At 35.7% G+C, this 25,723-nt stretch overlaps 2 protein-coding genes across 6 annotated transcripts; both read left to right on the forward strand.

Moving 5' to 3' along the window:
- The first annotated feature begins 7,995 nt into the window (after positions 1–7,995).
- On the forward strand, positions 7,996–18,249 carry LOC115983917 (putative pentatricopeptide repeat-containing protein At1g12700, mitochondrial). Of its 5 annotated transcripts, XM_031106780.1 has the most exons (6): positions 7,996–10,225; positions 13,077–13,361; positions 15,544–16,061; positions 17,254–17,542; positions 17,707–17,798; positions 17,885–18,249. In XM_031106780.1, the coding sequence occupies exon 1, from the start codon at positions 8,354–8,356 to the stop codon at positions 10,160–10,162; it is 1,809 nt and encodes a 602-aa protein (XP_030962640.1). In that variant the 5' UTR covers positions 7,996–8,353; the 3' UTR covers positions 10,163–10,225; positions 13,077–13,361; positions 15,544–16,061; positions 17,254–17,542; positions 17,707–17,798; positions 17,885–18,249. The 5 variants fall into 5 exon arrangements, with proteins under 5 accessions (XP_030962640.1, XP_030962638.1, XP_030962641.1 ...); XM_031106778.1 differs by lacking the exon at positions 15,544–16,061 and having other exon boundaries at positions 17,101–17,542; XM_031106781.1 differs by lacking the exon at positions 15,544–16,061.
- An 800-nt stretch (positions 18,250–19,049) lies between these two features.
- LOC115983920 (mediator of RNA polymerase II transcription subunit 33A-like) lies at positions 19,050–25,521 on the forward strand. The gene is made up of 7 exons (XM_031106786.1): positions 19,050–19,055; positions 19,218–19,428; positions 19,510–19,624; positions 20,354–20,515; positions 24,131–24,213; positions 24,423–24,502; positions 25,293–25,521. The coding sequence occupies exons 2-7, from the start codon at positions 19,226–19,228 to the stop codon at positions 25,373–25,375; spliced, it is 726 nt and encodes a 241-aa protein (XP_030962646.1). The 5' UTR covers positions 19,050–19,055; positions 19,218–19,225; the 3' UTR covers positions 25,376–25,521.
- The last annotated feature ends 202 nt before the right edge of the window (positions 25,522–25,723 follow it).

Consider the following 25,723-nt stretch of genomic DNA (forward strand, 5'->3'; position numbering starts at 1 on the left):
GTATGCGCAACAAGCCCGGGATCGAGCCCTGGCATTTTATTGTAATCCCAAGTAAAAACGTCTTTGAATTCTTTAGCAACAGTATAAGCTCTGACTTCTTCTTTTCTATCAGGCTTGCACTAATTGACATGGGTCTTGGTTCTCACGGGTCAGACCCTAAGTCAATCTCTTCCAACTCTTCATCTGCCATAACCTGGATGTCCTTTTCTGCCACAATTGCCTTGTCCTTCTCTTCTGCTTTTCCCAAACTTCCTTCAACAATGCAACATGCCGAACTCTCGTGTTGCCCTTTTTGGGTGGGACCCACTTGCATCTCACCCGTAGGCCCCACGCACCTTCATAATTTATAAACAATCCTGCCATCAAGGCCTCGGACCCTGATGCACTGAGGTATTTTGTCTGCCTCTGCGGCAAGCGCTTCTTTCCTTTTCTTCTTTCACGCTAGTAGCTCTCTTAAATCAGGTTCTGGGTCATCTTGAACATCCTCCCACCTACGCACAAAGGTGCCTTGTGGCTTTGCAACTGAACTTTCTCTAAATGGGGCTCATTGGTCATAAAACATGGTTTCCACCAAGTGAGCTTCTACCTGCTCGAACGGCGAGGGGTTTGCCACTATGTGTATCATCCTGCCATTCAATCTTCCCTTCACACATTGGTGATAGGTGGACGGGACTAGTCGGTGTTTGTGTAACCAAGGTCTTCCCAAAAGCACATGGTAAGATACTTCAGTTCTGACCACGTGGAAGCGAGCTAGAAAGGCTATAAGGCCTACTTTCAACCATAACTGAATGTGGCCTGCGGCGTACTCACCTCTTCCACCAAATCCCATTACTTCCATCGGCCATCCTTGGATCTTTTTGTCTAAAATTCCTGTGGCTTGCAGGGTGCTCAATGGGATATGGTTTACAAAAGCACCTGTATCCACTAGAGCCCTCTTAATGGGGATTTAATTTATAGATGCTGCCAAAAAGAGAGGCCTCCTATGATCTGGGTGCCCCACTTTCATATCTTCATTGCTAAATGTGATTTCTGTTGATTCCTATAGGAGGGCTCTGTCTTTCAGCATCTCTACTGACAGGCATTCCACCCCTGCTCCGGAGGCGATGCTTACCAAAGCTTCCGTGGCTATTTTTCTTTCTTTTGCTGTAAGTCCCAACTGGTCAAATAGATTTTTAAACTTGGCACTCTGCTGAAGAGTGGTAATCGCTGCGGCAGGCAAGGCCAAGTTTTCTTCCTCGTCTTCTCCTGGGTCTGCACATATCATTACTGCTGCTACACCCTTTCCCTTGTGGTTTGGGAGTGGGTTTCTTTGGACTTCATACTGGGTCAGTTCTAACGTGCCTTCTTTGATCCTGCGGTGCACCAGCCTGCGGAGCGCCCAGCATTCTGCAGTGGGATGTTGTACATAGTTGTGCAAGCAGCAGAAGCAAGGATCCTTCCTTTCTTCCTCCGTAGGCTCTCTAGAAACCTAATTGAGTTTAAAGATCCCGTCTGCTATCCATTTGTCAAGTAGCATATCTAGCTCCTTAGGAGTGCATGGCAGGGTTAGGGGTGTATCATACTCCCTCCCCTCTGTTTTCCTTCTCTGGTTTTCAGTGGACACCGCCATAGCCTGCGATGCGTTCCTCTTATCTGAATTGGGTTTCACGGACTGAGCCGTCTTTCTAGCTTTCTGTAATAGCTGTGCAAACTGGGAAATCTCCAAATTCTCCAAGACAACTTTGAACTCCCGAATCATATTGGTCATGCACATTTCTACCAATGTCCTCTCCTCACAGTGATCATAGCAATCAAGTGCTATGTCCCTGAATCGTTTGATGTACTCCATCAGATCCTCTCCATTCCTTTGCTTTGTCGCCTGCAGAGTTGCAAGTGTTACCATTTCTTCCCCGTGAAAGTATTTAGTGCAAAATATGTCCACCATGTTATCCCAGGTCGGGATTAATCCTGGTTTTAAACCAATGTACCAGGTGTATGCTCGGTCGCATAGCGATTTTGAAAACTCCCGCAGACATAAGTCTTCGTCTGCTGCGTAAGGGCCAAGGGTGTCAATAAATTTGCTCACATGCCCTACCGCACTTCCCTTCTTGCCATTGTACTGGGCAAAGGCCCTTGGTTCATACCTCGGGGTACGACTTGCTGAGTACTTTTAGAGGATAGGGAGGTCTCATTGCGTAAAACCTCTCCTTTGGTGTTTTGGCTCTCTCTTGCTCCAAGAGAGCTGCTGCCTTAGCCATGGTGATGAAACGCTGTCCCGCGTTCTGAGGGACACCCCCTACTAGTGTCTCTTCTCTGTCTGCCACATGATCCGGGTCATGCTAGCTGCCTTTCTCTTTTGTTTTGTCTGCCTTCAGTTGACGGATCTCTTCCATCATTTGTTGCAACGAGTGCTGCAATGATTGCAATACTTCGACAAAGGTGTTGACATTATCCACGAGGACTCTTGTCTGAGGCTGAGGATCAGCCCCCATTCTGTTGGCACCTTCTGTTTGGTTAAGTTGCGCTTGGTGAGGCATCGTTGGCCTGGATTCTACTTGTGAGGGTACGGCACTCATACTCCGTGTCATCCTGGACTTGGGTGGCATTGTTTGCGAGGGGCTCTGTGTTCCTTTCCTTTGCTCCTATCTACTTCCCAACTCCCCAGTGGAGTCGCCGATTTAATGTAGGGGCCTTTTTTGTATGATATGGTATATTGGGCTGCCTCCTGCGGTAATGGGCTGGGCTACCTCCTACGGTGATAGGCCCTAGTGTTTATGAGTAAGGGAGCTGGGGCTGGTCCAATTGTAACTCAACTTGGGCTGGTTTGTGCATAAACTTATGCCTTGTGTGCCAGGAACGAATTTACGGCAAGCAGAACTATTGCAGATGAGTTACGGCAGACAGATATAATAATAACTAAAACAGAGTACTTTGACTTATTTAAATAAACAGCTATGTATTCCCCGCTAATGAAGCATAATTACAGTCACAATGATATCAATAACAGAGAAAAATGAAGAAAATAATACTGGCTAATTTAAATGGGAATAAATTAAGTTTTAAACTTAGTCTGTCACAGTAAAGCCAAAGAGGAAAGAACGTCTCTTCTTAATGCAAATAACCCCCCTCCAGGAAAAGGATCCTGCCGTGGGGATTAATGGTTTTGAGGGAATCGGACCTGAATGGTTGTTGCCCAAAAGAAAGAGTTCTTGTTTGTGTTTTGGAAGTAGGTAAGATTTGAAGGGGGAGAGAGGGAAACCTATCTATGGATGCATGCCCTATTGAACCAACTCTCCTTTTTCTTAGTTTTCCTTTCTTTTCTTTTCTGTTTTCTTTCTTATCTTTTTTCTTTTCTTCTTGCTCTGTTTTTCCTTTTCGCTCCCGAAAATATACTCTATTTTTCCATCCCCCCTACAGGGCACGGTAAGACCCTTTTTATAGCGCTTGTCGTGGCTAGTGTTTTACCATTTTGCCCCTTAACCGCCTTTGTCTGGTCTGAGTGTACTTGTCGACCACCAGGACTGTGCGACATCCACCCTTGCCAGACAGAGGTGGGTTTGTTTTGTTCCTCTATGTACCGTAACATTTCTTCCTGCCACGGTATTAATGTTTTCTCTCTCTACCCTTAGAGCATGCACCCAATGGTTCCCCCTCAAACTTGCCTCTTTTGGGTGGTCTATCATCCCAGCAGGACGTACCTCCCAAAAGAGGCTTGGGCAAGAGCCGCAAATAGATCCTTTTCTCTCTCCCCACCACCAAACCATACCCCCTTTTACCTCTTACCTCTGGTCCATGGCCCCACCATGTCCTATATTGGCTGGGCTGGTGGTGTCTGGGCCTTGCGCGTGCTCCCCTTTCAAATTTGTCCAAGAGTCTGCCTGCTGCTCATGCATTTGCCGCGACCTGGAGACTCTCTGTCTGCATTTACTAGCCTTTCATGTGGGTTTTCCTTTGGTTTTTCACTCCATTCAGGAGCTAGGCTTCGTATGATGATGGGCTTTACACTTCTTTGGCCCACTTTTTATTTTCTTTACTGCCTGCCCCATTGAATTGTTATTCCTACCGTAATAACTTAATCCTGCTAGACCTCCTTTTGGGCCAGCCGTTTATCCCCTTTCTCAGTGGCTTATCATGGGCATTGTTTTGTTTTTACTCATAGGCTCCTATGTCCCTTCGGGCTTTTCTTTGGGCATCCATGACCCGATTGCTTTCTTTGGGCTTCCTCGATCCGTTTGCTAATTCCACACTCCCATGGATTTTTTAGTAGCTTCATTAGGTTTCTCCGGCCCAATAACCTTATTCTTATCTTTGAGGTTCATGGGCCTGCCATAAACCCCTTACTCTCTTAGTTTGCACTACCTTGGGCCTGCGGTAGCCCTTTCTCACTTTTCTACCTCATACACTACCCATGAGATGCTATTTCTTTCTTTCCTTACTTCTTTGAGCCCGCTTACCTCTTCAAGACCCATTTATTTATTTGTTGGGTCTGTGATCCATTATTCCTGTCGCTTGGGCCTAATGGGCTTTTTTGCTATTTATCTTGTCAATTCTTTGTGGCCTTCATCATTGGGCTTTTCTGCCTGCCTGGGCTTCCGCAAATGGCCCTCAACATATATATAAATATATATATATATATATATATTAAAAAGAAAAAAAAACTGTCATTGAAAGAAAAGCATTGGTAAGGTGTAGGGTAGAGAATGAGAAATTTGAGAAGAATAGAATTTGTAAGGCGTGTAAAGAAATATTTCAGTATTATTGTTGCTACCATTAGTGTGGCTTGATTCCTAGACCTTTTCACTATTTAACCACACACACACACCAAAAAAAAAAAAAAAACCGACATACAAATAGCAATTTTGCAGAAGACCCACATATTTCTTGTATTTCCAAGAAAGAAGAAAGAGGAAAAATTGAGAAGTTACCAAATGAAGAAATTGTTTAGTTTAAAACTTAGAATACTATCTCCATCTCATGTTAACATATTCAATTTTACCTTACTTATTTCTTAAAAAAATGTTATTTATATATCACTTTTAAATATTATAACACTAAACCAAAAAATAAATAAATAAATAAGAGTATTATTGGACACGCAAAGTGCGTATGATGAGTCTAGTATTATTATATTTGATTTTGATTCGTCCAATAATTAACATGATTTTTGATTAGATACTTGAAAAGGTCATACACTTATTTTTCAAAAAAAAAAAAAATTTAATTATAAATAAGGTTGTTTTGTTTTTAAGGTAATTCTACTGTATCCTCCTTTTTTGGGGGGTACAGTACCCACTAGTAGGTAACCTACTATACCAGGTTACATAACAGGTTACCAAGACATCACATTTGATGGTATATTCTCACATTGTGCAGTATCAACATTACATGTGACCATACTTTTGTCACATTTGATGGTTCCCTCATTTTTTTCTCACATTTGATGATACCATCTTCACATTGTATAATACCAATATCATATGTAATTGTACTTTTGTCACATTCAGTAGTTTCCTTATTTTTTTCTCACATTTAATAGTATCATCCTCACATTGTGTAGTACCAACATTACATGTGATTGTACTTTTATCACATTCGGTGGTTTTCTTATTTTTTCTCTCACATTGTATATTACCAACATCACATGTGATTGTACTTTTGTTACATTCAGTGGTTCTCTTATTTTTTCTCACGTTTGATGATATCATTCTCACATTGTGTAGTATCAATATCATATGTGACTACACTTTTGTCACATTCACTAGTTCCTTTATTTTTTCTCACATTTGATGGTACCATTCTCACATTGTGTAGTACTAATGTCACATGTGACTGTCCTTTATTTTTATTGAGTTTACAAAAATAATTTTATTTAAATATTGTGTTAATGTGGAAAATTGTGAGAGTTTCAGATATTTCTGTTATATATATATATATATATATATAGATAGATAGATAGATAGATAAATAGATGATGGATGCTACGTCCCAATTTCTCGTATAATACTATTGAGATATTGTTGTTGTTCATAGCACATTATGGGAGAAATTTGAAACCAAATTTATGCCAATCTTGGAAGAAATGTACCTTCATAACACCAACAATTATATATGTATATGAACGAATTTGGGTCTGGGTTTTGCGTATAAATGTGGAATTGTATGTGCAGTTTTGGGAAAAGTTATGGGCTATTTGCATTTTACATTGCAAATTTAATGTTTTCTTCAAACAACCATTTGGATTTGTGCTTTAATTAACATGTTTTTTTTTTTTTTTTTTTTTTTTTTTTTGCTTTTGCAGATTTAATGTTTTGACTTAGTGATTATTAAGTTGTAATAGACTTTGCCAATCTAAACCTTATGTTTTAAAGAAATGTTTGAAGTTTTGGACTCCAGTTACTAATTAGAAGATATCATTTTTTTTTTATCATGTGCAATACACATAACTCACTTAACCCAACTAATCAAATTAATCATGTGTATTACACATAACAGGACACATGTCATCTTTTTATTGCTATCAAACGTTTTCGAAAAGAAATTGTATGGTCAACTTTTATTTGATAACCTTTTATCAATTAATTTTATATATTTATTTTTAAACAATTATAAAAGAAAACCTCTAAACTCACGCCTGTGTGAAGGGGGTAGGTAACGATATGTAGTTGGAATAAAAAATACACTTCCACAAAATAACATTATATTTAATTGAAAGTATTTAAAAAATCTAAAAACTAAGAACACAATAGATATAATTGAGAAATTTAACATGGTCAATAAAATTGTAATTCCAGTCAAACTCATATGCCCATCAATTCTCTAAATAAGTTAAAATGAAACTATCTTTTCCACCTATGCTATTGGTGTGTTTAGAAACTTTTTTTTTTTTTAATTTGAATATAATAAAAAGTTGAGGGGTGTGTTTTTTGAAAAAATATTTAATAAAAAAATACTGTATATATTTTTTAATTAAAATAAGACCCTCTGAATTAATATTTATTTGGTTGCTAAAATTCTGAAGCAAACAAACATTGAGAAGTATGGAATAGCAAAGTTGGCAGGTGAAGTACTTGGAAGGTGGCCATAATTATTAAAAAAAAATGACAATGACATCCTATAATAATTTTTTAATAATCTATGAGTGGTGACCTTAATTATATTGTTAAATTATCAATTGAAAAGTAGATGTTAACAAAACTTAAATATAAAATATTAATTAGTCTCCAAAAAAAAATATTAACTAGTAATTTTGTACTTCAAAAAGTATGAAAAATGGTTTAATTAAAAAAATTATAATATAGAAAATTAAATAAATATTATTTAAATGATATTCAACAAAAAAATAAGTACATATTTTTCCCTCAATCTGTATGCAGCCAGTCTTGGTGAAAAGTTTCAATTAAAATTGGTAAAACCACTGGCCATAAAAGAATATGTTGATGCACAAATTTATAATTTTACATAAGTACAAATTATCGCAATCTCTTTTCAAGCTAAAAAAATTTATTGATAAATAGTGAATAGGAAGAAATGTGGTTTGAGCCACAAATATAAAATACCACAAAGATACCATTACAATTAAACTTATCAATTGAATCCTACCTCTTTCACAACTTAGTACTTAAAGCATATATCAATTCACAAGTTTCAAGTTTCAACTTATTAATATGTCTTACTATTATAGGTTCCGGATAAAGAATTTAGTAAACACACGAAATAAATTAATTATAAAATATTTGTCTCTTTCATAACAATGAAATGGAGAATATATATACCCTACATGAGCCTAAATGAGACTTCAAGTTTCTAGGACTAACCTTCCTTATTTGATAATTAAAAAATATATACCTTTAGATTATCTCTTAATTTTGATTTTAATTATATATACAGATTACAATTACATATATTTGACTTCAAATTATATCTAGTATTAGAGTTATACATTTTTCAAGTAAAAAAAATGAGCTTTACACACTTTTTTTTTTTTTTTTTTTTTTTCCTTCTTTTTTTCTTCTTTATTGGGTTTTTGACTTCTCCACTGCCGTTCGTTCCAGCTTCATTTCCTTTTTTCGTTTTCTCCACTGCTGTTCGTTCCACTCTTCTTCCAAGCCCCCAAAGCTCAAAGACAGTTCTCCCCTTAAAAATAACGATCTCAAGAGCGAAGCAAAAAAACCCAAACCCAAACCCAAACCCTTAAAATAACGTTCTCGGAATCGAAGCAGAAAAACCCAAACCCAAACCCAAAAATCGCTATCTCTGCCCTGCTTAGCTCCCCGATCTGCCACTCCACCACCATGATTTCTCCTTTCGAAGCTACGCCCAAACCAAACCCGACCCACCCGAGTTGGTAGCTGAGACTGTCTGTCGTCATTGTGAAATGGGTAAATCAACATCCTCTCTTCTTTTTATATGCAATCGTTTGATTATTAGAGTAGGAAGCCTTCCATTTCGTGCTTTTACTTCTTATCATTATTGTTCTACTATTAGAGAAAATGCGAAAGCCCCGTATCAGAATCGGAATCAGTTGTTGAAATCTATGAGAGATCACTGCAAATCTCGAACCTTTAAGAATCTTGATCATGCCTTGGGTCTGTTTGATACAATGCTTCACATGCACCCTTTGCCTTCCATTGTGGATTTTAATAACATGTTTGGTTCCATTGCTAGAATGAAGCATTACTCCATAGTCATTACTCTAATTCAACGAATGGAATCATTCAGAATCTCTCCCGATGTTTATACTCTCACTGTTTTGATTAATTGTTTCTGCCACTTGAACCGGGTCAATTTTGGTTTCTCTGTCTTGGCAACAATTTTGAAACTTGGCTATCAACCAAACCATATAATTCTAACCACTCTTGTCAAAGGCCTTTGTCTTCAAGGAAACGTAGTTGGAGCTGTGAATTTGATAGAAGAAATGGAGAAGAAAGGGTACCAACCTAATGCAATTACTTGTGGAACATTACTAAACTGTTTGTGTAAGATTGGCCAGACTGGTGTGGCTATTAGGTTGCTCAGGAAGCTTGAAAATGGGAATTTTGAACTAAATGTGGTGCTCTACAACACGGTCATTGACAGTTTATGTAAGGACAGATTGGTAAATGACGCTTTGAACCTTTTATCTGAAATGATGAGTAAAGGCATTCAACCAGATCTGGTCACTTACAATTCCTTAGTTCAAGGTCTATGCAATTTTGGCCGGGGGAGGGAGGCTGCTACCTTGTTGAATGAGATGGAACAAAGGAAGGTTATGCCAGATGTACAAACATTTAGCATATTGGTGGACACACTTTGCAGGGAAGGGAGGTTGACTGAGGCAAAAGAAGTTTTTAGAGTGATGATTCAAAGAGGCATTGAGCCTAACAAAGTCACTTACAGTTCTTTGAGTGATGGTTATTGTTTGCAAAACCAAATGGATGAGGCAGTTAAGACGTTTAATATGATGGTTGAGAAGGGTTGTTCACCTGATGTGTTTAGCTATACCATATTGATAAATGGATATTGCAAAAGTAAAAAAATTGATGAGGCAAAGCATCTGTTTCATGAAATGTTGAACAAGGGAATGATTCCTAATGTAGTGACTTACAACACTCTTATAGGTGGGTTATGTCGAGTGGAGAGAGTGCAAACTGCACTAGAGCTATTCAATACAATGCAAGCTTGTGGCCAACATCCAGATCCCCAAACCTATGCCATCTTGTTAGATGGCTTTTTTAAGAATAGACGAATTGCTGAGGCAATGGCATTGTTTCAGGAGATGGAAGACAAAAGGTTGGACTGTGATATTGTGATTTACAGCATCTTGATTGATGGTTTTTGTAATGTTGGGGAACTTACGACTGCAAGAGAAATCTTTAATGGTCTTCCTGCAAAAGGATTGAAACCTAATGTTCGGACTTACACTATAATAATCAAAGGATTTTGCAAGAATGGACTAGTTGATGAAGCGAGTGAGCTGCTTGAGAAAATGGATGGTAACGGTTGTTCACCTAACGATCGCACATATAACACATTAATCCAAGGGTTTTTGCAACATAGAGAGACATCAAAGGCAATGAAATATCTCAAAATGATGGTTGACAAGGGATTTTCAGCAAACGCAACAACTGCTGCCTTGTTTATTGACTTGCTATTGTCTAATCAAGTAGATGAAAATATTCAAGAGTTGCTTCCAAAGTTTGAGTGAAGGTTATTTAGTTTCTCAAGATCAAGGACAACTTTTATATTTTAACCCGTCACTAGTGATTATGTGAGTGATGTATATTTGCTTATAGTAAAATTTAATACTTTTTATGAGATAGTATTTCCTTCCCATTCTGTGCTCAAGATTGTTTGTTCCTTTTACTATCCGATATTTTGTTGCGATTTTGTTGTGCACTCATTTTGTTGCATTAAACCCTTTCTCATGGATAGGTGTTTCAAATTTTTTCTAATGTAATTTTGATGTGAAATATCATACCCCTTGGAAGAGCATTTGGAAGTAGAAGATTCCTTCTAGAGTGACTTTCTTTGTATGGATTGTTGCCTTGGGGAAACATCTTACAATTGACAATTTAAAGAAAAGAAAGGTATGCATTTTGCATTGGTTTTGTATGTGCAAGTGTAATAGTGAAACTGTTGACCATCTATTCCTTCATTGTCCGGTTGCTTTGGAGTATGAGATATGGTTTTTGGTTTATTTGGAGTTTGTTGGGTTATGCCAATGTCTGTTGTTGAGCTTATTGCTTGCCGGCAAGGTCGTTTTGGTCGCCATTGTGATGGATATGTCTGGATTGTTGTTCCTCATTGTTTAATGTGGTGTGTTCGGAAGGAAAGAAATAGTAGGTGTTTTGAAGACAGTGATTGTTCTATGCCTGATCTCAAGCTTTTATTTTTTAGAACCTTGATTTATGTGTGGAGAAACCAACCCTTTTCATCAATTTTTGATTTACTTGATTTATGTAGTTTTTGAATTTGATATGTATACTTCCTGTGTACTTGGGAGTCTCTCTTTTTTATATCAATAAATCTTTACTACTTATCAAAAAAAATCATACCACTTGTATAGGTGTGCACTCCCTAAACTAGCCCCAAAATTCTTAAACCACTAGTGATCAGGTTCTGCACCAAATTAGTTCTTGAATCAGTTTTAGTTTTACAATGGTAGTTTGGTTATAATTTGCTTATCAAATTTAGTTTTAGAGCAGGTTATGGGTGCTTGTAATTTAAAATATTGTTTTAAAATCACAATAGATTGAGTTGTCAGACTTCTGATTAGTTTAAGTTACTGTCTCTTTCATTTTCATACTTTTTACTTGTCTTTTGCCAAAAGGCAGGATCTATTTTGTGTTCAACCTTCATAATTCTGATGTTCTGTTTGTGCTTACTACGATTTGAGTGTTACTAGAGATTCTTGAACTTTTATTCATTTGAGGGTATGTAGGATAGTTGTTCTAAAGTAAGAGTGCCGTTATTAGTAAATTTTGTTATTTATTTATTCTTTTCTTTTTTTCATAACGAGGAACCTCACCAAGGTAGGGCCCTTTAGACCCAACCCTAGGGACAAATTTAATTATTTTTACATAACACTTGGACAAATAGTATAATTAGTTTGGTTCTTTTGGTTACTTCATGCCTCCCTCCCTCCCCCATTAGATAAAGCTATCTTTATATTGGAGTAAACATTTTGTTTTACTTTGTACAGTATGTAATCATATCAACTTATTGACTAATGATTAAGGACTAGTATTTTCATTGCAAGTTATTCTTTTACCTGGTGATATTTATTTTCTTGCATTGGCACTAGGTTGTTTGTTGCTATTCTAGTTTTGTTATCTTTCCTTGCAATTATGTTGAGCACTAATGTTGTAAATTTGAACTAATTTTTGTGAAAATTATCTTGAACTTCAGTTGAAGCAACATTGTGAACGTGTAATTAGTTTTATGTATTTGTGAAATGATAGAATAATTTGTCTGCAATTGGTTATGCTCATGGGGTAATTTGGGAGCTCGACATAGGTCAATTGAATATCACCCAAAGACCATTGATACTAGTAGATTTTCCTTACTTAGTAGTTAATATTAGAGATCATCTTCTTTCTACTACCACTAATATTCTGACCTTTGATGGATTTGGTATACCTGCAATCCCTTTGTTACAATTACTTGCCTCATATGTAGAGCTTTTTTTTCTCGCTAAATTTGTCGTTATAGTTTATACACATTTTAGAATAAAACATAGGTAGGATATACATTCATCTTAAATTGCCAAATCAAATCTATTGATAATTTTGCTTTTAAGTTTTGGGTTTAGCAGCTTTGTTGAATTATTACTCTGATTCTCAATTATTCCTATTTGGTGTTTAGTCTAATAAAATTTTTATTTCTTCCGAGTTGAAATCCATTTCCTGCATGGTATATATGTGATATAGCCTAGATTCAATTGGGAGTATCTGATTAAGTTCCCAAGGATTATGGAATTTGGGAGGAAGTGTTATTTGAGCTAGAGCTCATTTCATTGGTTTAGCAATCAAATTATCAAACTAGGCATTTAGATTTAGTGAAGGGCTCTTGTTTTTCTATTTTTTTGATAAAGAAGAACGTGTGGTGAAAATTGAAAAGTGAAAACCTCTCCTGCAATTTTTGAGCTTCAGAGGTCACCATGTCTTTTGATGCCAACATGGTTTATGCACACATATATTTTTGGTGAGATTGTGTATATAGCCTCTATGTACATGAAGTTCCCCTCTAGTCCATGATATATGAGTAAATTCACAAGGAAAGGCATGCTTGTATATACAATTGGAACATAAATCTTTAGTTAAAATACCCTATTATTCGATTGATTAAAAATGAGTTAGCAATAAAGGCAAATTAAGGATATAATGGTTTTTGGGAAATTTAAAATTCAGTTTCAAATTTTATAAATTAGGGAACACGTTTTATACTTAAACTATACCTACTTGCAGTTACGACTTATATATATAAGAGCCTCTAAATCCACACATAGTGCGTGTGAATAGGGTAGTTTATTTTACTTTATCAGAGCAGGTTCTATCAACCTCCAACATGGTATTTACTAGTTGGCTTGTTAACTTGGTATACCTATTGTGTTAAAACAGATACTTTCTCATGTCATTAGCCTAGGTAACACGAGGATAGGAAGGTCTTCCAAGTCCAATTGCATAATAAAACAGCGTACATAGCTTCCAATGATTAACCTAGTGAGAAAGTGAAAAGGGAAAATGAGCAGTGCTGCCAAAAACAATGGCACCAATGTTGGAGCAGGAGGAGGTTTCATGTCCAAAATGGATCACTTCCTCTACAGCGGTACAAGAAGCACGTCGTGGCTGGCATTGCTGTCCTTACTGTCATCTTTGGCATCCATTGGTACTTCATGAACTGAGGTTTGTACTTCTTTCCTTTCTACCATTGCGTTTTGATTTGGCAACAAAAATTTGGTTGCTGTGAAAATTGCTGGATTGTTAGGGATTTGGGAAATATGTGGAAAGCATGACTCTTATTACCTCTCCTAATTTTTTTTATCTAATTAGGACTCCTTTATATTGGATTGAGAATTTCACTACTCTATATTGGATTAGGTTTTAGAGTCTGTACTTTGGGAAAATTGTGATATTTACCCAATAAATATTATAGATGCAATATGAATTCAATGATTTACATTTTGTTACCACTTAGAAATAGTGTCACAAAAAAGAAGAAGAAAGTTATAAGATTGATGCTATCTGTGTTAGTTCCTACTCTCAATTGTTGTGCAAATTGTCTGCATTTGATTAATTATCTTTGACAAGTACTCTTCCCTAATTATATTTATGGCTGGAAAAATATGCACTGAATAAAAAATATAAAAACTAGTTTAGTGTTTTGTTGCCAGGAGATGGGTACATTAGATTAGACTCAACAAGAAATTAAAAAAAAAAAAAAAAAACTTTAAAATGCAACAACGGAAGCAGACATTTCAATCTAATACTAGTCTGTGCTTTTTAAATTTGATGTTAGTTAAACTGATTTGCATTCATTACCTTTGTTTCTTTGCTTATGTTTTAGCCTGCCACTATAGACGAAGATGTTTCTTTATTCCAACATATAATTGCTACTTGCTTTCTAGTAAAATGTAACAACCTTGAGTGCTGGTAAGTGGTAACTGCAATCAGTGAGATGCCTTCCCTTGTTTAGTATCTCATATACTTGAGAATTCCTAACATACTAATCAGTGAGATGTTCATGTACATTTGAATCTTATGTTCACTTACACACTACTAAATTCCTTTGTTATTGAGCATTTAAGCCAAATGGGCTGTTTTGGAACTCAAACAAATGTTGAGTATTTATTGTTGTTGATTAGACTAATATACTGTCCCAAAGTTCTTGTAGATGTTTGCATTTGATTGTAATCTCTTTCTCCTAGACCATTCCTTTTGGTCTCATTGAGCTTTTGGCTCTTATATGCAACTGGGTTGCTATGTTATACAGATGCTATGTATGACATAGTCTGATCCATCCATGCATGCTCCATATGGCTTAGTGTGATTTGGCTAACGCAATAAGGGTTCATCAATCATCCTCTGCTTCAGACTCTCAAAGGCTCTCTGACACTCTTTCAATCAGTGCAATGCCATTATCTTTCTGAACATCCTTTAAAAGATTTTTGAATTTAGCAATCCTCTTCGCGAAATTTATGAAAAATCTAGTTATAGTTCATGAGCTCTAAAATTGATCGTAGCCACTCTTGATGGCTGTAGTGCCCGTCCAATATCATAGGAAATGGATCTCCATCTGTCCAAGGAGCATTTCTTGTTCGTTATACAGAGGTGAATCTTCCCTTAATACCTTAAAAATGGTCCAGTGGTGGCTACATGGTCATTTAATGGGATAGTTGTAGCCCACAATCAGTAAATCACCAATGGTCCAAGTATAGGTAGAGTAGCTTTCTTTATGGAAGATACCAGCATTAGAGGATGCTAGCAGTCCGTTGTGCAGGTAATAACATTATTGACCACCAAGGGTGAGTGGTCCAATGGTAAAGTCTTCCAATGTGGTCTGGTTGGGGTCAACATCCTGAGCTTGAATCTTTGTGGGGTTGAGGTTAAGGCATTAAGCTATGCCTGAACCCCCCCTGAGGGAGCTCATGTGTCCTCCAATCCCCCATTCCCCTAACTAGGCTTCTTAGGCTTTGGTTCCTCAGCGAATAGGTGCTGCAATCATCATGCCTAGGCAAGATCTTCTACAAACTGGTTGCTTCCCTTACCCATTTTTCTTGAGCCAAAAAAAAAAAAAAAAATTTAATAACATTACTATATAAGCAAGCATTGCCTTCCCTGTGGCTGCAAATTGTCATTATCACAGATTGCCTCCTTTCAAATTGCAATGTTTTGGTCCGGTGTTTGTAGATTGCTGTAAACCATCTTTTAGTCTATAAAATTAACAATTAATAATTGAATTTGTACTTTGGACTATGGTTGTTATGTGTTGCTCACATTTTTAAATTAGTATGAATTGTGTTATGCGATTTTGTTTACCTCTTTGATAATTGCTAAGAAGAAAAATCAATCCTTTATACTAATGTAGGGAAAATTGAGAATTTGAGGTTGTTAAGGTTTAGGAGGTTTTGTGGATCTAGGGTTTAGAATTGTCAAAAAAAGGTTAGGGCTCAAAATTTGAGAGGGTTTGATGAGTTTACACATTTACACACTGATCGAGCTTTGGATCTCTCTCTGTGCCGGAACGGTAGGCAACAGTCTTTATTATTATACACACTCCTGCAAAACCAAGAGGTGTGATATATGAATCTATGAAAGAGAGATTGAAAATGGGGAGAAAGTTCGAGACCGAAAGCGAGTTGAGTGGGTTGGTTCGAGGAAGGTGTATCGGAGACATTGAAGAGGTGCGAGCAGCGTAATGAGACCACTCTTGTTTCTGCTTCTGCTATGGAAGTTGCTAAATGCTTAAGGTCTTGGCAAGTTCAGCTTCCCAGTCCTGAGTTAGGGCACCTTTTGGTCTCCCATCTCTGCTCTTCTTCTTCTTCACTCTGAAGTCTGGAAATTCATCGAACAAGCTCTCCCCTCTCGCCTTGTTCACTTGAACATGTATGTATGCTATTATTGTATTGTTTGCCTTCTTGTGAGCTCCCTTTGATGTTATTAGAATTAAATCATGTATTCTCCCCTCCCCCCCCCCCCCCCCACCCCAAAATATTCAACTCCTAAGTTTTACAGAAATTGTTTGCCTTGCAATGCAATACTCTGGTAGTGCATATTTTATTCCACAATATTCCTATTATTTGCTCATCTTTGATCCAATTTTCCAAGTGGAATAATATTTAGAACTGTGTATATATTTACTCCAGGCTAGGTAATATCTAAAAACTTTAGCATGTACTCAGGTTGAATTCTTCAATTGATGGATATTTTTTCTGAATGGATTGTGTTTTCTAGACCACATTTTTTAATTTTTGGTCTTAATAGAAATATTGTATCCTGTACGTTTCCTATTGCTTGAAGGCTTCATGAATAATGCATGAATTCAGTATTATTCAAGCTCAAATCAATTTTATTGATATAAAAATATAGAGTTGCTCTAGTATACGGGGAGTATACAACTGGGGTCCATACAATCAATCACAAAAGATTACATAAATCGATCAAATCAGTAACAGAACATTGGGATGTTCCTTGAGGAGATTGTTTGATAATCGAAAATGAACTTCTTCTTTTATAATGGACTTCACTAAGATTTGGGTCTAACAGGTGTAACAGCATAATGCTTTTGTTGGAGGGAGTAGAAATGATTGATAGCTTAAACAATATCTAGCAAGTAACAAGTTAAGGGAGGCCAATAGCTAGCTGTTCTGTCACACTCTTAAAAACAGATGAGGAGTAGAAAGGGCAAGATATATATTTCTTTTCCACTTTGTCTATGTTATTTGCAGTTGTATACACAATTATTGGTCTGTGAAATACAGATGAAGCACTTTGTCTATGGGCATTGTAGAAAGGATAGAATATGATCGTAATCATTCTTCTTATACATAATTATTAGTCTATGTAATACGTTTTAAATTGTAAGGGATTTTTTGTTTAACTACATATGTGTATGATGCTATCCATCTGCTAATGTTATTTGCAGTTGTATATGTTAGTGATTGTGCACGCACACAAGTACAGACATAAATGTTCTTTTGTGTAAAACAATCTTCATGGAGAAGCTGATATGTATCATCCCTTTTGTCTTGTTTTCTTTTTACTTGAGAGGCCTGAAAAGTTCAATGGCCTCCTGCAGAGGCTGCGCTTTCTTGAAGCCCATGAATTGGTATCCTCAAATTTTAATTCAGCCAACCAATTATTGGCAAAATTATCTGGAAACATACAAAGAGTTTTGGGCTTTGAATACCCGTTAAACGATTGCCAACTCACTGGGATGCTTGTCAATATTGCATCATGCAAGCCATCGCCTTGCTTCCACTCTGAATTTGGTCGGTCTGCTTGTTGAGTTCCCTTTGATATTTACATGGAGAATGCAATGGATGGGAAACAACTCCTTATCAAATCTCATGTTGATGTACTAGCAGGTTATTCTCTTCAAGCGTATACCTTGAAATTTTTTCAGATCAATTTCAACAGTGTGTGTGTGTGCATGCACACAGGCACAAATTGCATTTAAAATAAAAGAGCATAATTTGTTTGATAAGTGCAAGGAATCAATTATAACCTACCTTTGATGGCCAAACTGCAGAGTCAATTAAGATTCTCCAAGTATTTAACCAAGCACGCTGGCTATAAACCTTCTTGGCACTCTGGCTTTCAGCCCTTCGGCTTGTACAACGAGTTGAGACTAGTCCTTGTTAACATTTCTTATCATGAAAAAATAAATACAGTTATCTGATATTTGCTCTTTCCATGCTTTGTTACAGGAACGTGATCCTCCAGAAGGTCCAATTCCACATCTTGAGGCCTGTCTTTGTGTCCTTTTGTCTATCGTCCCCTTGGCAATTGCTAATGTTTTGGAGGATGAGGCCAAATTCTCTCAAGCTACTGCTACTGGATATTTTGAGTCTGCATATGGACATAAAATGAATGGAAAGGCTCTTGCTTGAAGGAAAGAGGGATTGATTTCCTCTCTCCAAGTCCTTGGACACTTTTCTAGCCTTTTATACCCTCCTGCGTCAGTTGTTGATGCAGCTAATAGTGCAGCTAGAAAAGCAGCTAGCTTCATTTCTAGTGGCAAGAATGAAAGGAATATTGTAGGTGGAGGCAGTCATGCAGATACTTCTATAAGAGCAGGTATGTTTTTATTTTTGATAAATGACAATCTTATTGATGAACATATTCTTCCCATTCCTTCTCACAGGAGTAGAGCAGGTTAAGTTCATAAAAACACCCCATTGGCTCCAACTCCTAATCCTGTGTAGCTCTGACAAAATTTAAATTCCACCGTAGGCACCATTGCAGAATTTCATAAGATCCGCTACCGAAGCCTCTTTATACCGACTAAACCAAACAACACTAGAAACTCCTCCTTTAAGGGTTTGTCCCCGCACCACCTATCATGCCAAAATTTCACTCTAGATCCATCACCCACCTCATACTGAATAAATTGTGGAAATGATGCCCACTCGCGTATAACATATTTCCAAATACTCACTCCATATGGGCGTATCACCTCCTTGGTGCCCCACCCACCCCAAGCACTTCCATACTACACCTCAACCACCATCCTCCAAAGTGATCCCCACTCAAAAACATTCCTCCATAGCCATTTCCTTAAAAAGTACTTAATTAAAGCATATTGGATTCCTGATACTTTTGAAGAGGTGTACAAATCTTAAGTCCAATGTACCGGATGGAACTTGGACTCCTCTCCTAAACTGCTCCATAAAAAATATCTCTAAATTTTTCAATACATTGGCCACAGAAGGATAGGGAATAAAGAAAGGAAATAAGTTAGCAAATTGGAGAGGGTGCTCTTAAATAATGTAACCCGTTACCCGACCTCCCCTTAGATAAATAAAGTCGTTTCCCACCTTCTAATCTCCTATCCATCTCAAATTCTCAATGATTGGGTTCCATCACCTTTAAGAGCAGGTGTTTTGGGGAAGCATATGATTAACTTGTAATCTCAAATTCTTATAACATGAGAGCAATACTTAATTCATACATTACATATACATGGGTCTAGTTTACTGCCTAGTCACTTTGTCTTGTGCTTTCTGTAATCTTTTTGCAATTTATTGTTTATGCTTTCAGGAGCCAACATGAGGCACCTCATAGTGGAAGCTTGCGTTGCAAGAAATTTAGTTGACACATCAGCATATTTTTGGCCTGGTTATGTGTCTGCATCAATAATCTCACTGTCAGATTCATTGCTAGTTGAAATATCCCCATGGTCAACGTTTATGGAAGGAGCACCATTAAATGCTTCTCTAATAAATTCCCCCATAAAGACTCCTGCTTCAAGGTATAACAAAGTTCTTGTTTGTTATACTCTAGTACTAGAAACTACTGGCGTGAATAATTTTCTCCATTTTCCCTATTCTAGTTTAGAGGAGATAGAGAAATTATATTATATAGCTCTGAATGGGTCAGAGGAAGAGAAGTCAGCAGCGGCAAAGATTCTATGTGGTGCATCTGTCAGCCGTGGATGGAACATTCAGGTAGCATCACTAGTGATATTGGATATTGGAAATTTTTGAAGTCCTCTTCTATTGTAGTCTCACCTAGAGGTGCTTTATGCCTTTATAATTGATTATATATTTCATGAATTGTTTCCCATACTAACAGAGTTTGTAAATAGTAAAATTATGGTTAAATGTCAAATTCACCGTTTCCTAATAACTTAAACTTTTGAGATATTCTAAAATTTATTATGGTATCGGATTAGGTGGTCTAGTTCAAACCTTATTCCACTCTATCTCCCATTTAAAAACTTAAAAATGTTGGGCCCCATTTATTAAGGAGGACCTAGGTCCACAAGTGAGGGAGAGTATTAGAATTATAATAAAATGATTGGATTCACCATTTGGTCCCATTTACTAATAGCTTAAGCTTTTGGGTCAATTGGTATTTTATTAGTACAAATCAAACAAGTAAACCCATACTTGACTCCCTTATGCTTTTGAGTGAAAGCAACAAGAAAACTAGTTCTTTCAAACAAAATCTTTGCCTCAACCTTAGCTGAAACCATTTATACTCCAGGCAGTTTAAAACACCACATGCACAGCACAGCCCTTACCTGGAACCAATATATGTCCTTTGAATTTTTGTCCTCCTTTTATGCTACTTGGAACTTACTCCTTTTTTACTTTGTACTCCCATCCCCCTTCTCTTTATTCTTGAAGAAAATGACTTTGTATCTACTTTTGAATCACTTGTTTTCTTGGAAGGAACATGTGGTGCACTTTGTGGTCAAGCTTCTTTCTCCTCCAGTTCCTCCTAGTTATACTGGACCAGGCAGCCACTTAATTGATTATATGTCCTTGTTAAGTGCTCTTCTTTTTGGAGCTTCTGCTATTAATACTGTTCATATACTTTCTTTGCATGGTATGGTAAGTACTTCTATTTTATATTTTATGGCTCTAGGTTGATGATATGAGTTTTATTTTATATACATAGGCTCTTGATGTTATGGTCTCATACTGACTCATGACCTCACACAATTTGCCGTCATAATCCCAGTTCATAACAAGTGGGGCATTGCTACCTAGTCATAGGAATCATAACATTGAAGAAGTGTGTAGCATGAATACCAGAAAAATGTGGTTTTCCTTAATCATTTTGATTGAATTACTGATATACAAAATGAAAAAGTACGAGATAAATATCACTGATGATATTATCCCCTTCATTTTTTTTTGAAGTAAAAGTTTCTTGCTGTGTTCATATGAAAATTATAATTTATTCCTTCATCAGCACGTATAAGCTCCCATTTATTTTGGATATAATTATCAGATTTAGAAAAGATATTGTCATTTCCTACTTTCTTGTTTTGATGACCTGATTATTTTGCTTCAAGACTTGGGGTATAAATGTGGCTACTGTTTTGGCACAGTGTGGACTATTGTGTCAATGCTTTTTATGCACACCATTAGATTCTTTTATTGATTGTTAGTGACAATATTAATTATATGGTTCTATCATCTATGTTGTGGCAAATACTCAAGTCTGTCCCTCTCTTTGATGCCTTAATCCCAACCACTTAGTGGATTTCTAAGGTTTGAGCCAATGAGCTCTGGTTCCAATGACACTTACTCCTCCCATTATAAGTGGGAGGGTAAGGTCGTGGGTTCAAAACCCATTGGGTGAGTGTATAAATTACCAATAAAAGAGGTGTTACATCAACCATTACTCAGAACCCTCTTCCTATCTTTGTGCTTGGGACTGGCTATGTGAAAAATATTGAGTAGTTGTTTAGTAAATATTAATGAACAATTTGGCAAAGATTTTGTATTTTCATTTACATTACACAACTTATTATATGAGAGACCTATGACTAGGGCGGGCCATTTTTATCCCTTTTTTCCTCTCTTTTTACTTCATGATTGACAGATTAATGTAATAATAACCTCCTTTTGCTGCTTTGTGGAGTATTGTGCAATTAATTTCTTTCACTTTTCGTACCCCCCCCCCCCCCCTTCTTTTTCCCTTACAAAAAATGACTTCTTTCCTTTAATCTCAACTAAATTCTATCTGTAATGAGACTAGAAGCTCTCTACCACACTTGTCCATAATTTGTAGTTGCTCTTAGCCATTTAGCCTTTTTGCTAGAATAATCAACGTCTAGAAGAGTGGGTAAAGTTACTGGCGTATCAAATTGCATTAAAAATATCTTCTGGATGTTGTGAAAGTTTAGGTTCTATGAGATTGATTTCACTAAATTTATGCGACATTTTTTACATATATGCATAATTCTTTAAGACTTTTTGATGATTTTTATATAGTCCTGACATCTTATCCAATACTCATCAAAATTCAGTATTTTGTCCATAACTATTTGATTTGAATGATGCTATTGTTAGTAAATTTTCTCTTTGAACCACTATTTGTTCAAAACATTTATTGCTTGGAAGTGTGGGTTAGTGGAGCAAGGTTTGGTCAAAATGGTTATTTCTTTGGTTGGCTTGAGGGCCAACTTAAAATGAGCCATAATAAGATTATTTTTGTTTAGTCCAAACTTAATAAGGAGTGAAATTCTATCTTTCTAACAAGTCCAACTTAAACTCAAACTCAAACTCATCATTATCATTAATCATATATAAATACATAACTGAAGCCTCCTAAGTTTAGAGAGAGAAAAACAAAACCCTAAACCGATAAATCTCAAAAATTTCAGCAATTTAATTTGAGATTTTTTGATTTGTAGGTGGTTGCAAACCATTATGAAGCGAGCCAAGCTTCTTTAAAAATTTTCTACCTTTTTTGTTTTTTTTTTTATTTTTTATACATGTTAGCTTTTGTTGGGTATGAATTATGAAAGGAGTTTGGGCAGAATATTTTTTTTTTTTAATTGATTTTCCCAACTCTGGCATATTGGAATTTATAGCATTGATTTTAGCAATGTTGATGATTTTTTTAAGGGAATGCCTCAATGAAGGACTAGTAGGTATGTATATAATACTAATATATATAGAGAGAGATTAAAGATCGAGGAGCTGTAGTTTTTTTTTCCCTTACCACTAATTTGAAAAGGAAAGAAAATCTTTTGGATATTTTTTTTTTTTTTTGTTAGTTTATTTCTTTTTCATGATTTCAAATCCTGTTGAAAATCACTTTTGCTATTGAATACCAAACATACTTCACCATTAATCTATTACAAATATATTTGTATTTTAGCGTTTATATACAATGATACTAGGTGTAATCAAGAAACTATAATAAATTATAATAAATAAAAAACTAACACATAAAACAATTGTAAACTTTGATTTATAATTTTTTTTTATTGTTGGTATGTAAAGAAAAGGTCGGCTAAGAGGCATGAATTACATCTTTATAGATTTAAATTTTGATATAAATTATGAAATGTAATGTGTTATTAGTAGCTCATCTTCAGCTTGAATTTAATACCTCACCCTTTATAGATTAATGCTCTTTTTTGCCTTTCAATTGGTACTTCTTCCTCTTTCTTACATACATATATTTCAAAAACTATTCTTTCCAAATTTCTCACATTTGTGTGTGTGATGAGGGTTTGTTTTGTTTATTGGCTTAAAAGTGTCCAAAGGAAGTTTTTTTTTTTTTAAATAGTTCTACTATTTATGCCAGATGACTAAAGCAATTTTTGCTCAATATTTGGTACATTTATTTGTCTTCACTCTATAACAAAGTCATTTTATTCATATGAAAGTTGAGACTGTATAACATTATTGGTGTTAGAGTTATCATTATTGGTCTTAGTATTTTTTTTTTTTCCTTTTAAGTTTTAACTTTTATAAGTGAAAATTTACAACTTTTATTCGACTCTTCCGTGCATTGCATAGGTTAGCGACTAGTTATGACTATTATGATCATCATCAGTTTCCATATGTAAACCTTTGAAAATGATAATAAATAGTCAAAATAAGAACTTATGGAACCTTGGTATGAAAGTAGTAATAGTTCTAGAGACTTACAACGTCTTTCTTCCATAAAAAAATAGAAACAAGTTGTCCAAACTCCTAATAGACGTAGTAATTCAGAAAAAAAAAATGATGTAGTAATTCATAAAAGCAGAGAACTTAAATAGTTTGCATTTTTGCAATAAATATGATATTGATGGGTTCAACAATGTTTGCACTGTAATTTTCATCTAGAACTTCAGTATAGTTATGCAGAATGCAAAAGAACTCTTGAGGTTTATGTCCATAAGATTTGCCTATCATTAAATGGAAGTAATAGTTGTTCTATTTGCCAATAGAGTCAGGTGACTTCTACACTAAATTGGTATCATGAATACTATTGATATCAAAGACTAAAGTTTAAGTTATATAAATTACAATTCTTCAATTGGCTTAAGAAATTTGTTGGTTTCTGAAGGGTGCACTACTTGGTTCACGCAAGGGGAGTTGCCATTTATACAATACATCTAGTACTAGTTTAGAAAGTTCTCTATGCGTGCCTGGTTGGTTTAGTCAAGTTTTTGTGCACTAACTGTTAATAACTTCTTTATCTATTCATACTTTCAGAGAATAAGTTGCAACAAAAAAGCCAAATCAATCTGCAGAACAGGAAGAAGAAATCTCATCACAAGAAAATCTCTGGTTTCCAGGTAATCTGGTGGCTCTACCATCTTGTACTTTTTATGAGATTATTATAAATTCAACTACAATTAACTTACCGATTTCTTTCTAGTTTACTCTCTCCTTGTTTAGCTGATTTTCACTTGTAAAGATGGTTTGTATTCTTACTTTGAGAGACAAGTTTGGCTGATACTTTTCAGTTGCTAATCAGTTTTTCTAAACAATTTGCTCCAGGTAGTTCATCAAAAGTTCTCATCACATTCGCAGATTCACGAATTCGGGTTGTTGACGGTATTGATCTGGTTCACAAGTTTAAAGGTATAAATAAGATGCATCAAATTGTGTCTTCATTTGTTTTTGTTAATTTTCTTTTTTTATTATTTATTAACATGAAAATGCTTGATACATGAAATTTTTGTCTTAAACCTGATTGACATGATTAATATCATTGTACCTCCAAAAGTTGATGCCTTTCTTCATTTCCTGGAGTTCTTAGTGGTACTTTTATTATGCGAAGTATTAAAAATTGCTTTGAGCTTAATGGCCCTGGTACTCTATGGCTAACTCTTAGATTTAGGTTGTTATAGTTTTGACTTGCAACTGTTAAAATATTGTAAATATTTGATCTTTAGGAAGGACAATGGTTAAGTCACTAATTTGGAGAGCAAGAACTTCTTGTTAACTTTTCTGGTGAAATGCCACTGTGGATCACAAAATTTTTTTATAAACCATTATAGTAGCCTTTTAGTTACAATACGCTAAACCTGTGTGACCTTTGGAAATATGGTGTAGCGCGAATGTGCCTAACTTGGTTCTCTTTAGAGGCGTGTAGAACTTACCTATAAAAGAAACTACATAATAAATCAGTTTAACTTTTTTTAATAAAATTACTTATCAAAAAAATAAATTAACAAATTAGTTGGAAAAATACTTGCTGTCAAAAGGCATGAATCTTTGAGTTGGACCTTATCAAAACTTATCAATATTTTGTTATAAATTTTAAGGATATTAAGTTATTTTTAACTCTTGTGTTCCTTCTATGTTTATCACTTTAGTCATAATGTCTTTATTATATGCTTTATTTGATAAATTCCCCTTTGATGTGCAGAAAACTACCAGAATTCTCTATGCAACGAGGTGTGCTCTTATGAACATGTCATTTTTCTAAGTGTTGATAGTTATACCATGTAAATGCAGATACTTTAGTTACCACTTGAGCTGCAAAAGGGATAATAAGAAATTCCTACAAGTTAGAAGTTGCCATGTTGAGAACTTAAGAATGAATAATCTAGACATGTAGACCAATTGCAAGATGCTTTTGATTGTCTCTTTTTCAATTATTGCCGTGATAGTATTCAAATATAGATGTGAAGAAACACATTGTAGTGGATTTCTTTGTAAATGAATTTTTTTCCTTCTTATGATGAGCAAGTAGCAGAGTAAGTAGAAGTCAAGATACTTATAATGGATTTCTTTGTAGTTTTTCAGCTTCCTTTAGATACTTTACAACAAGAGAGTTGTTTGTAGTGCATGAAACTG

Source organism: Quercus lobata, chromosome 4 (assembly GCF_001633185.2).
Source record: "Quercus lobata isolate SW786 chromosome 4, ValleyOak3.0 Primary Assembly, whole genome shotgun sequence".
Classification (NCBI taxonomy): domain Eukaryota; kingdom Viridiplantae; phylum Streptophyta; class Magnoliopsida; order Fagales; family Fagaceae; genus Quercus; species Quercus lobata.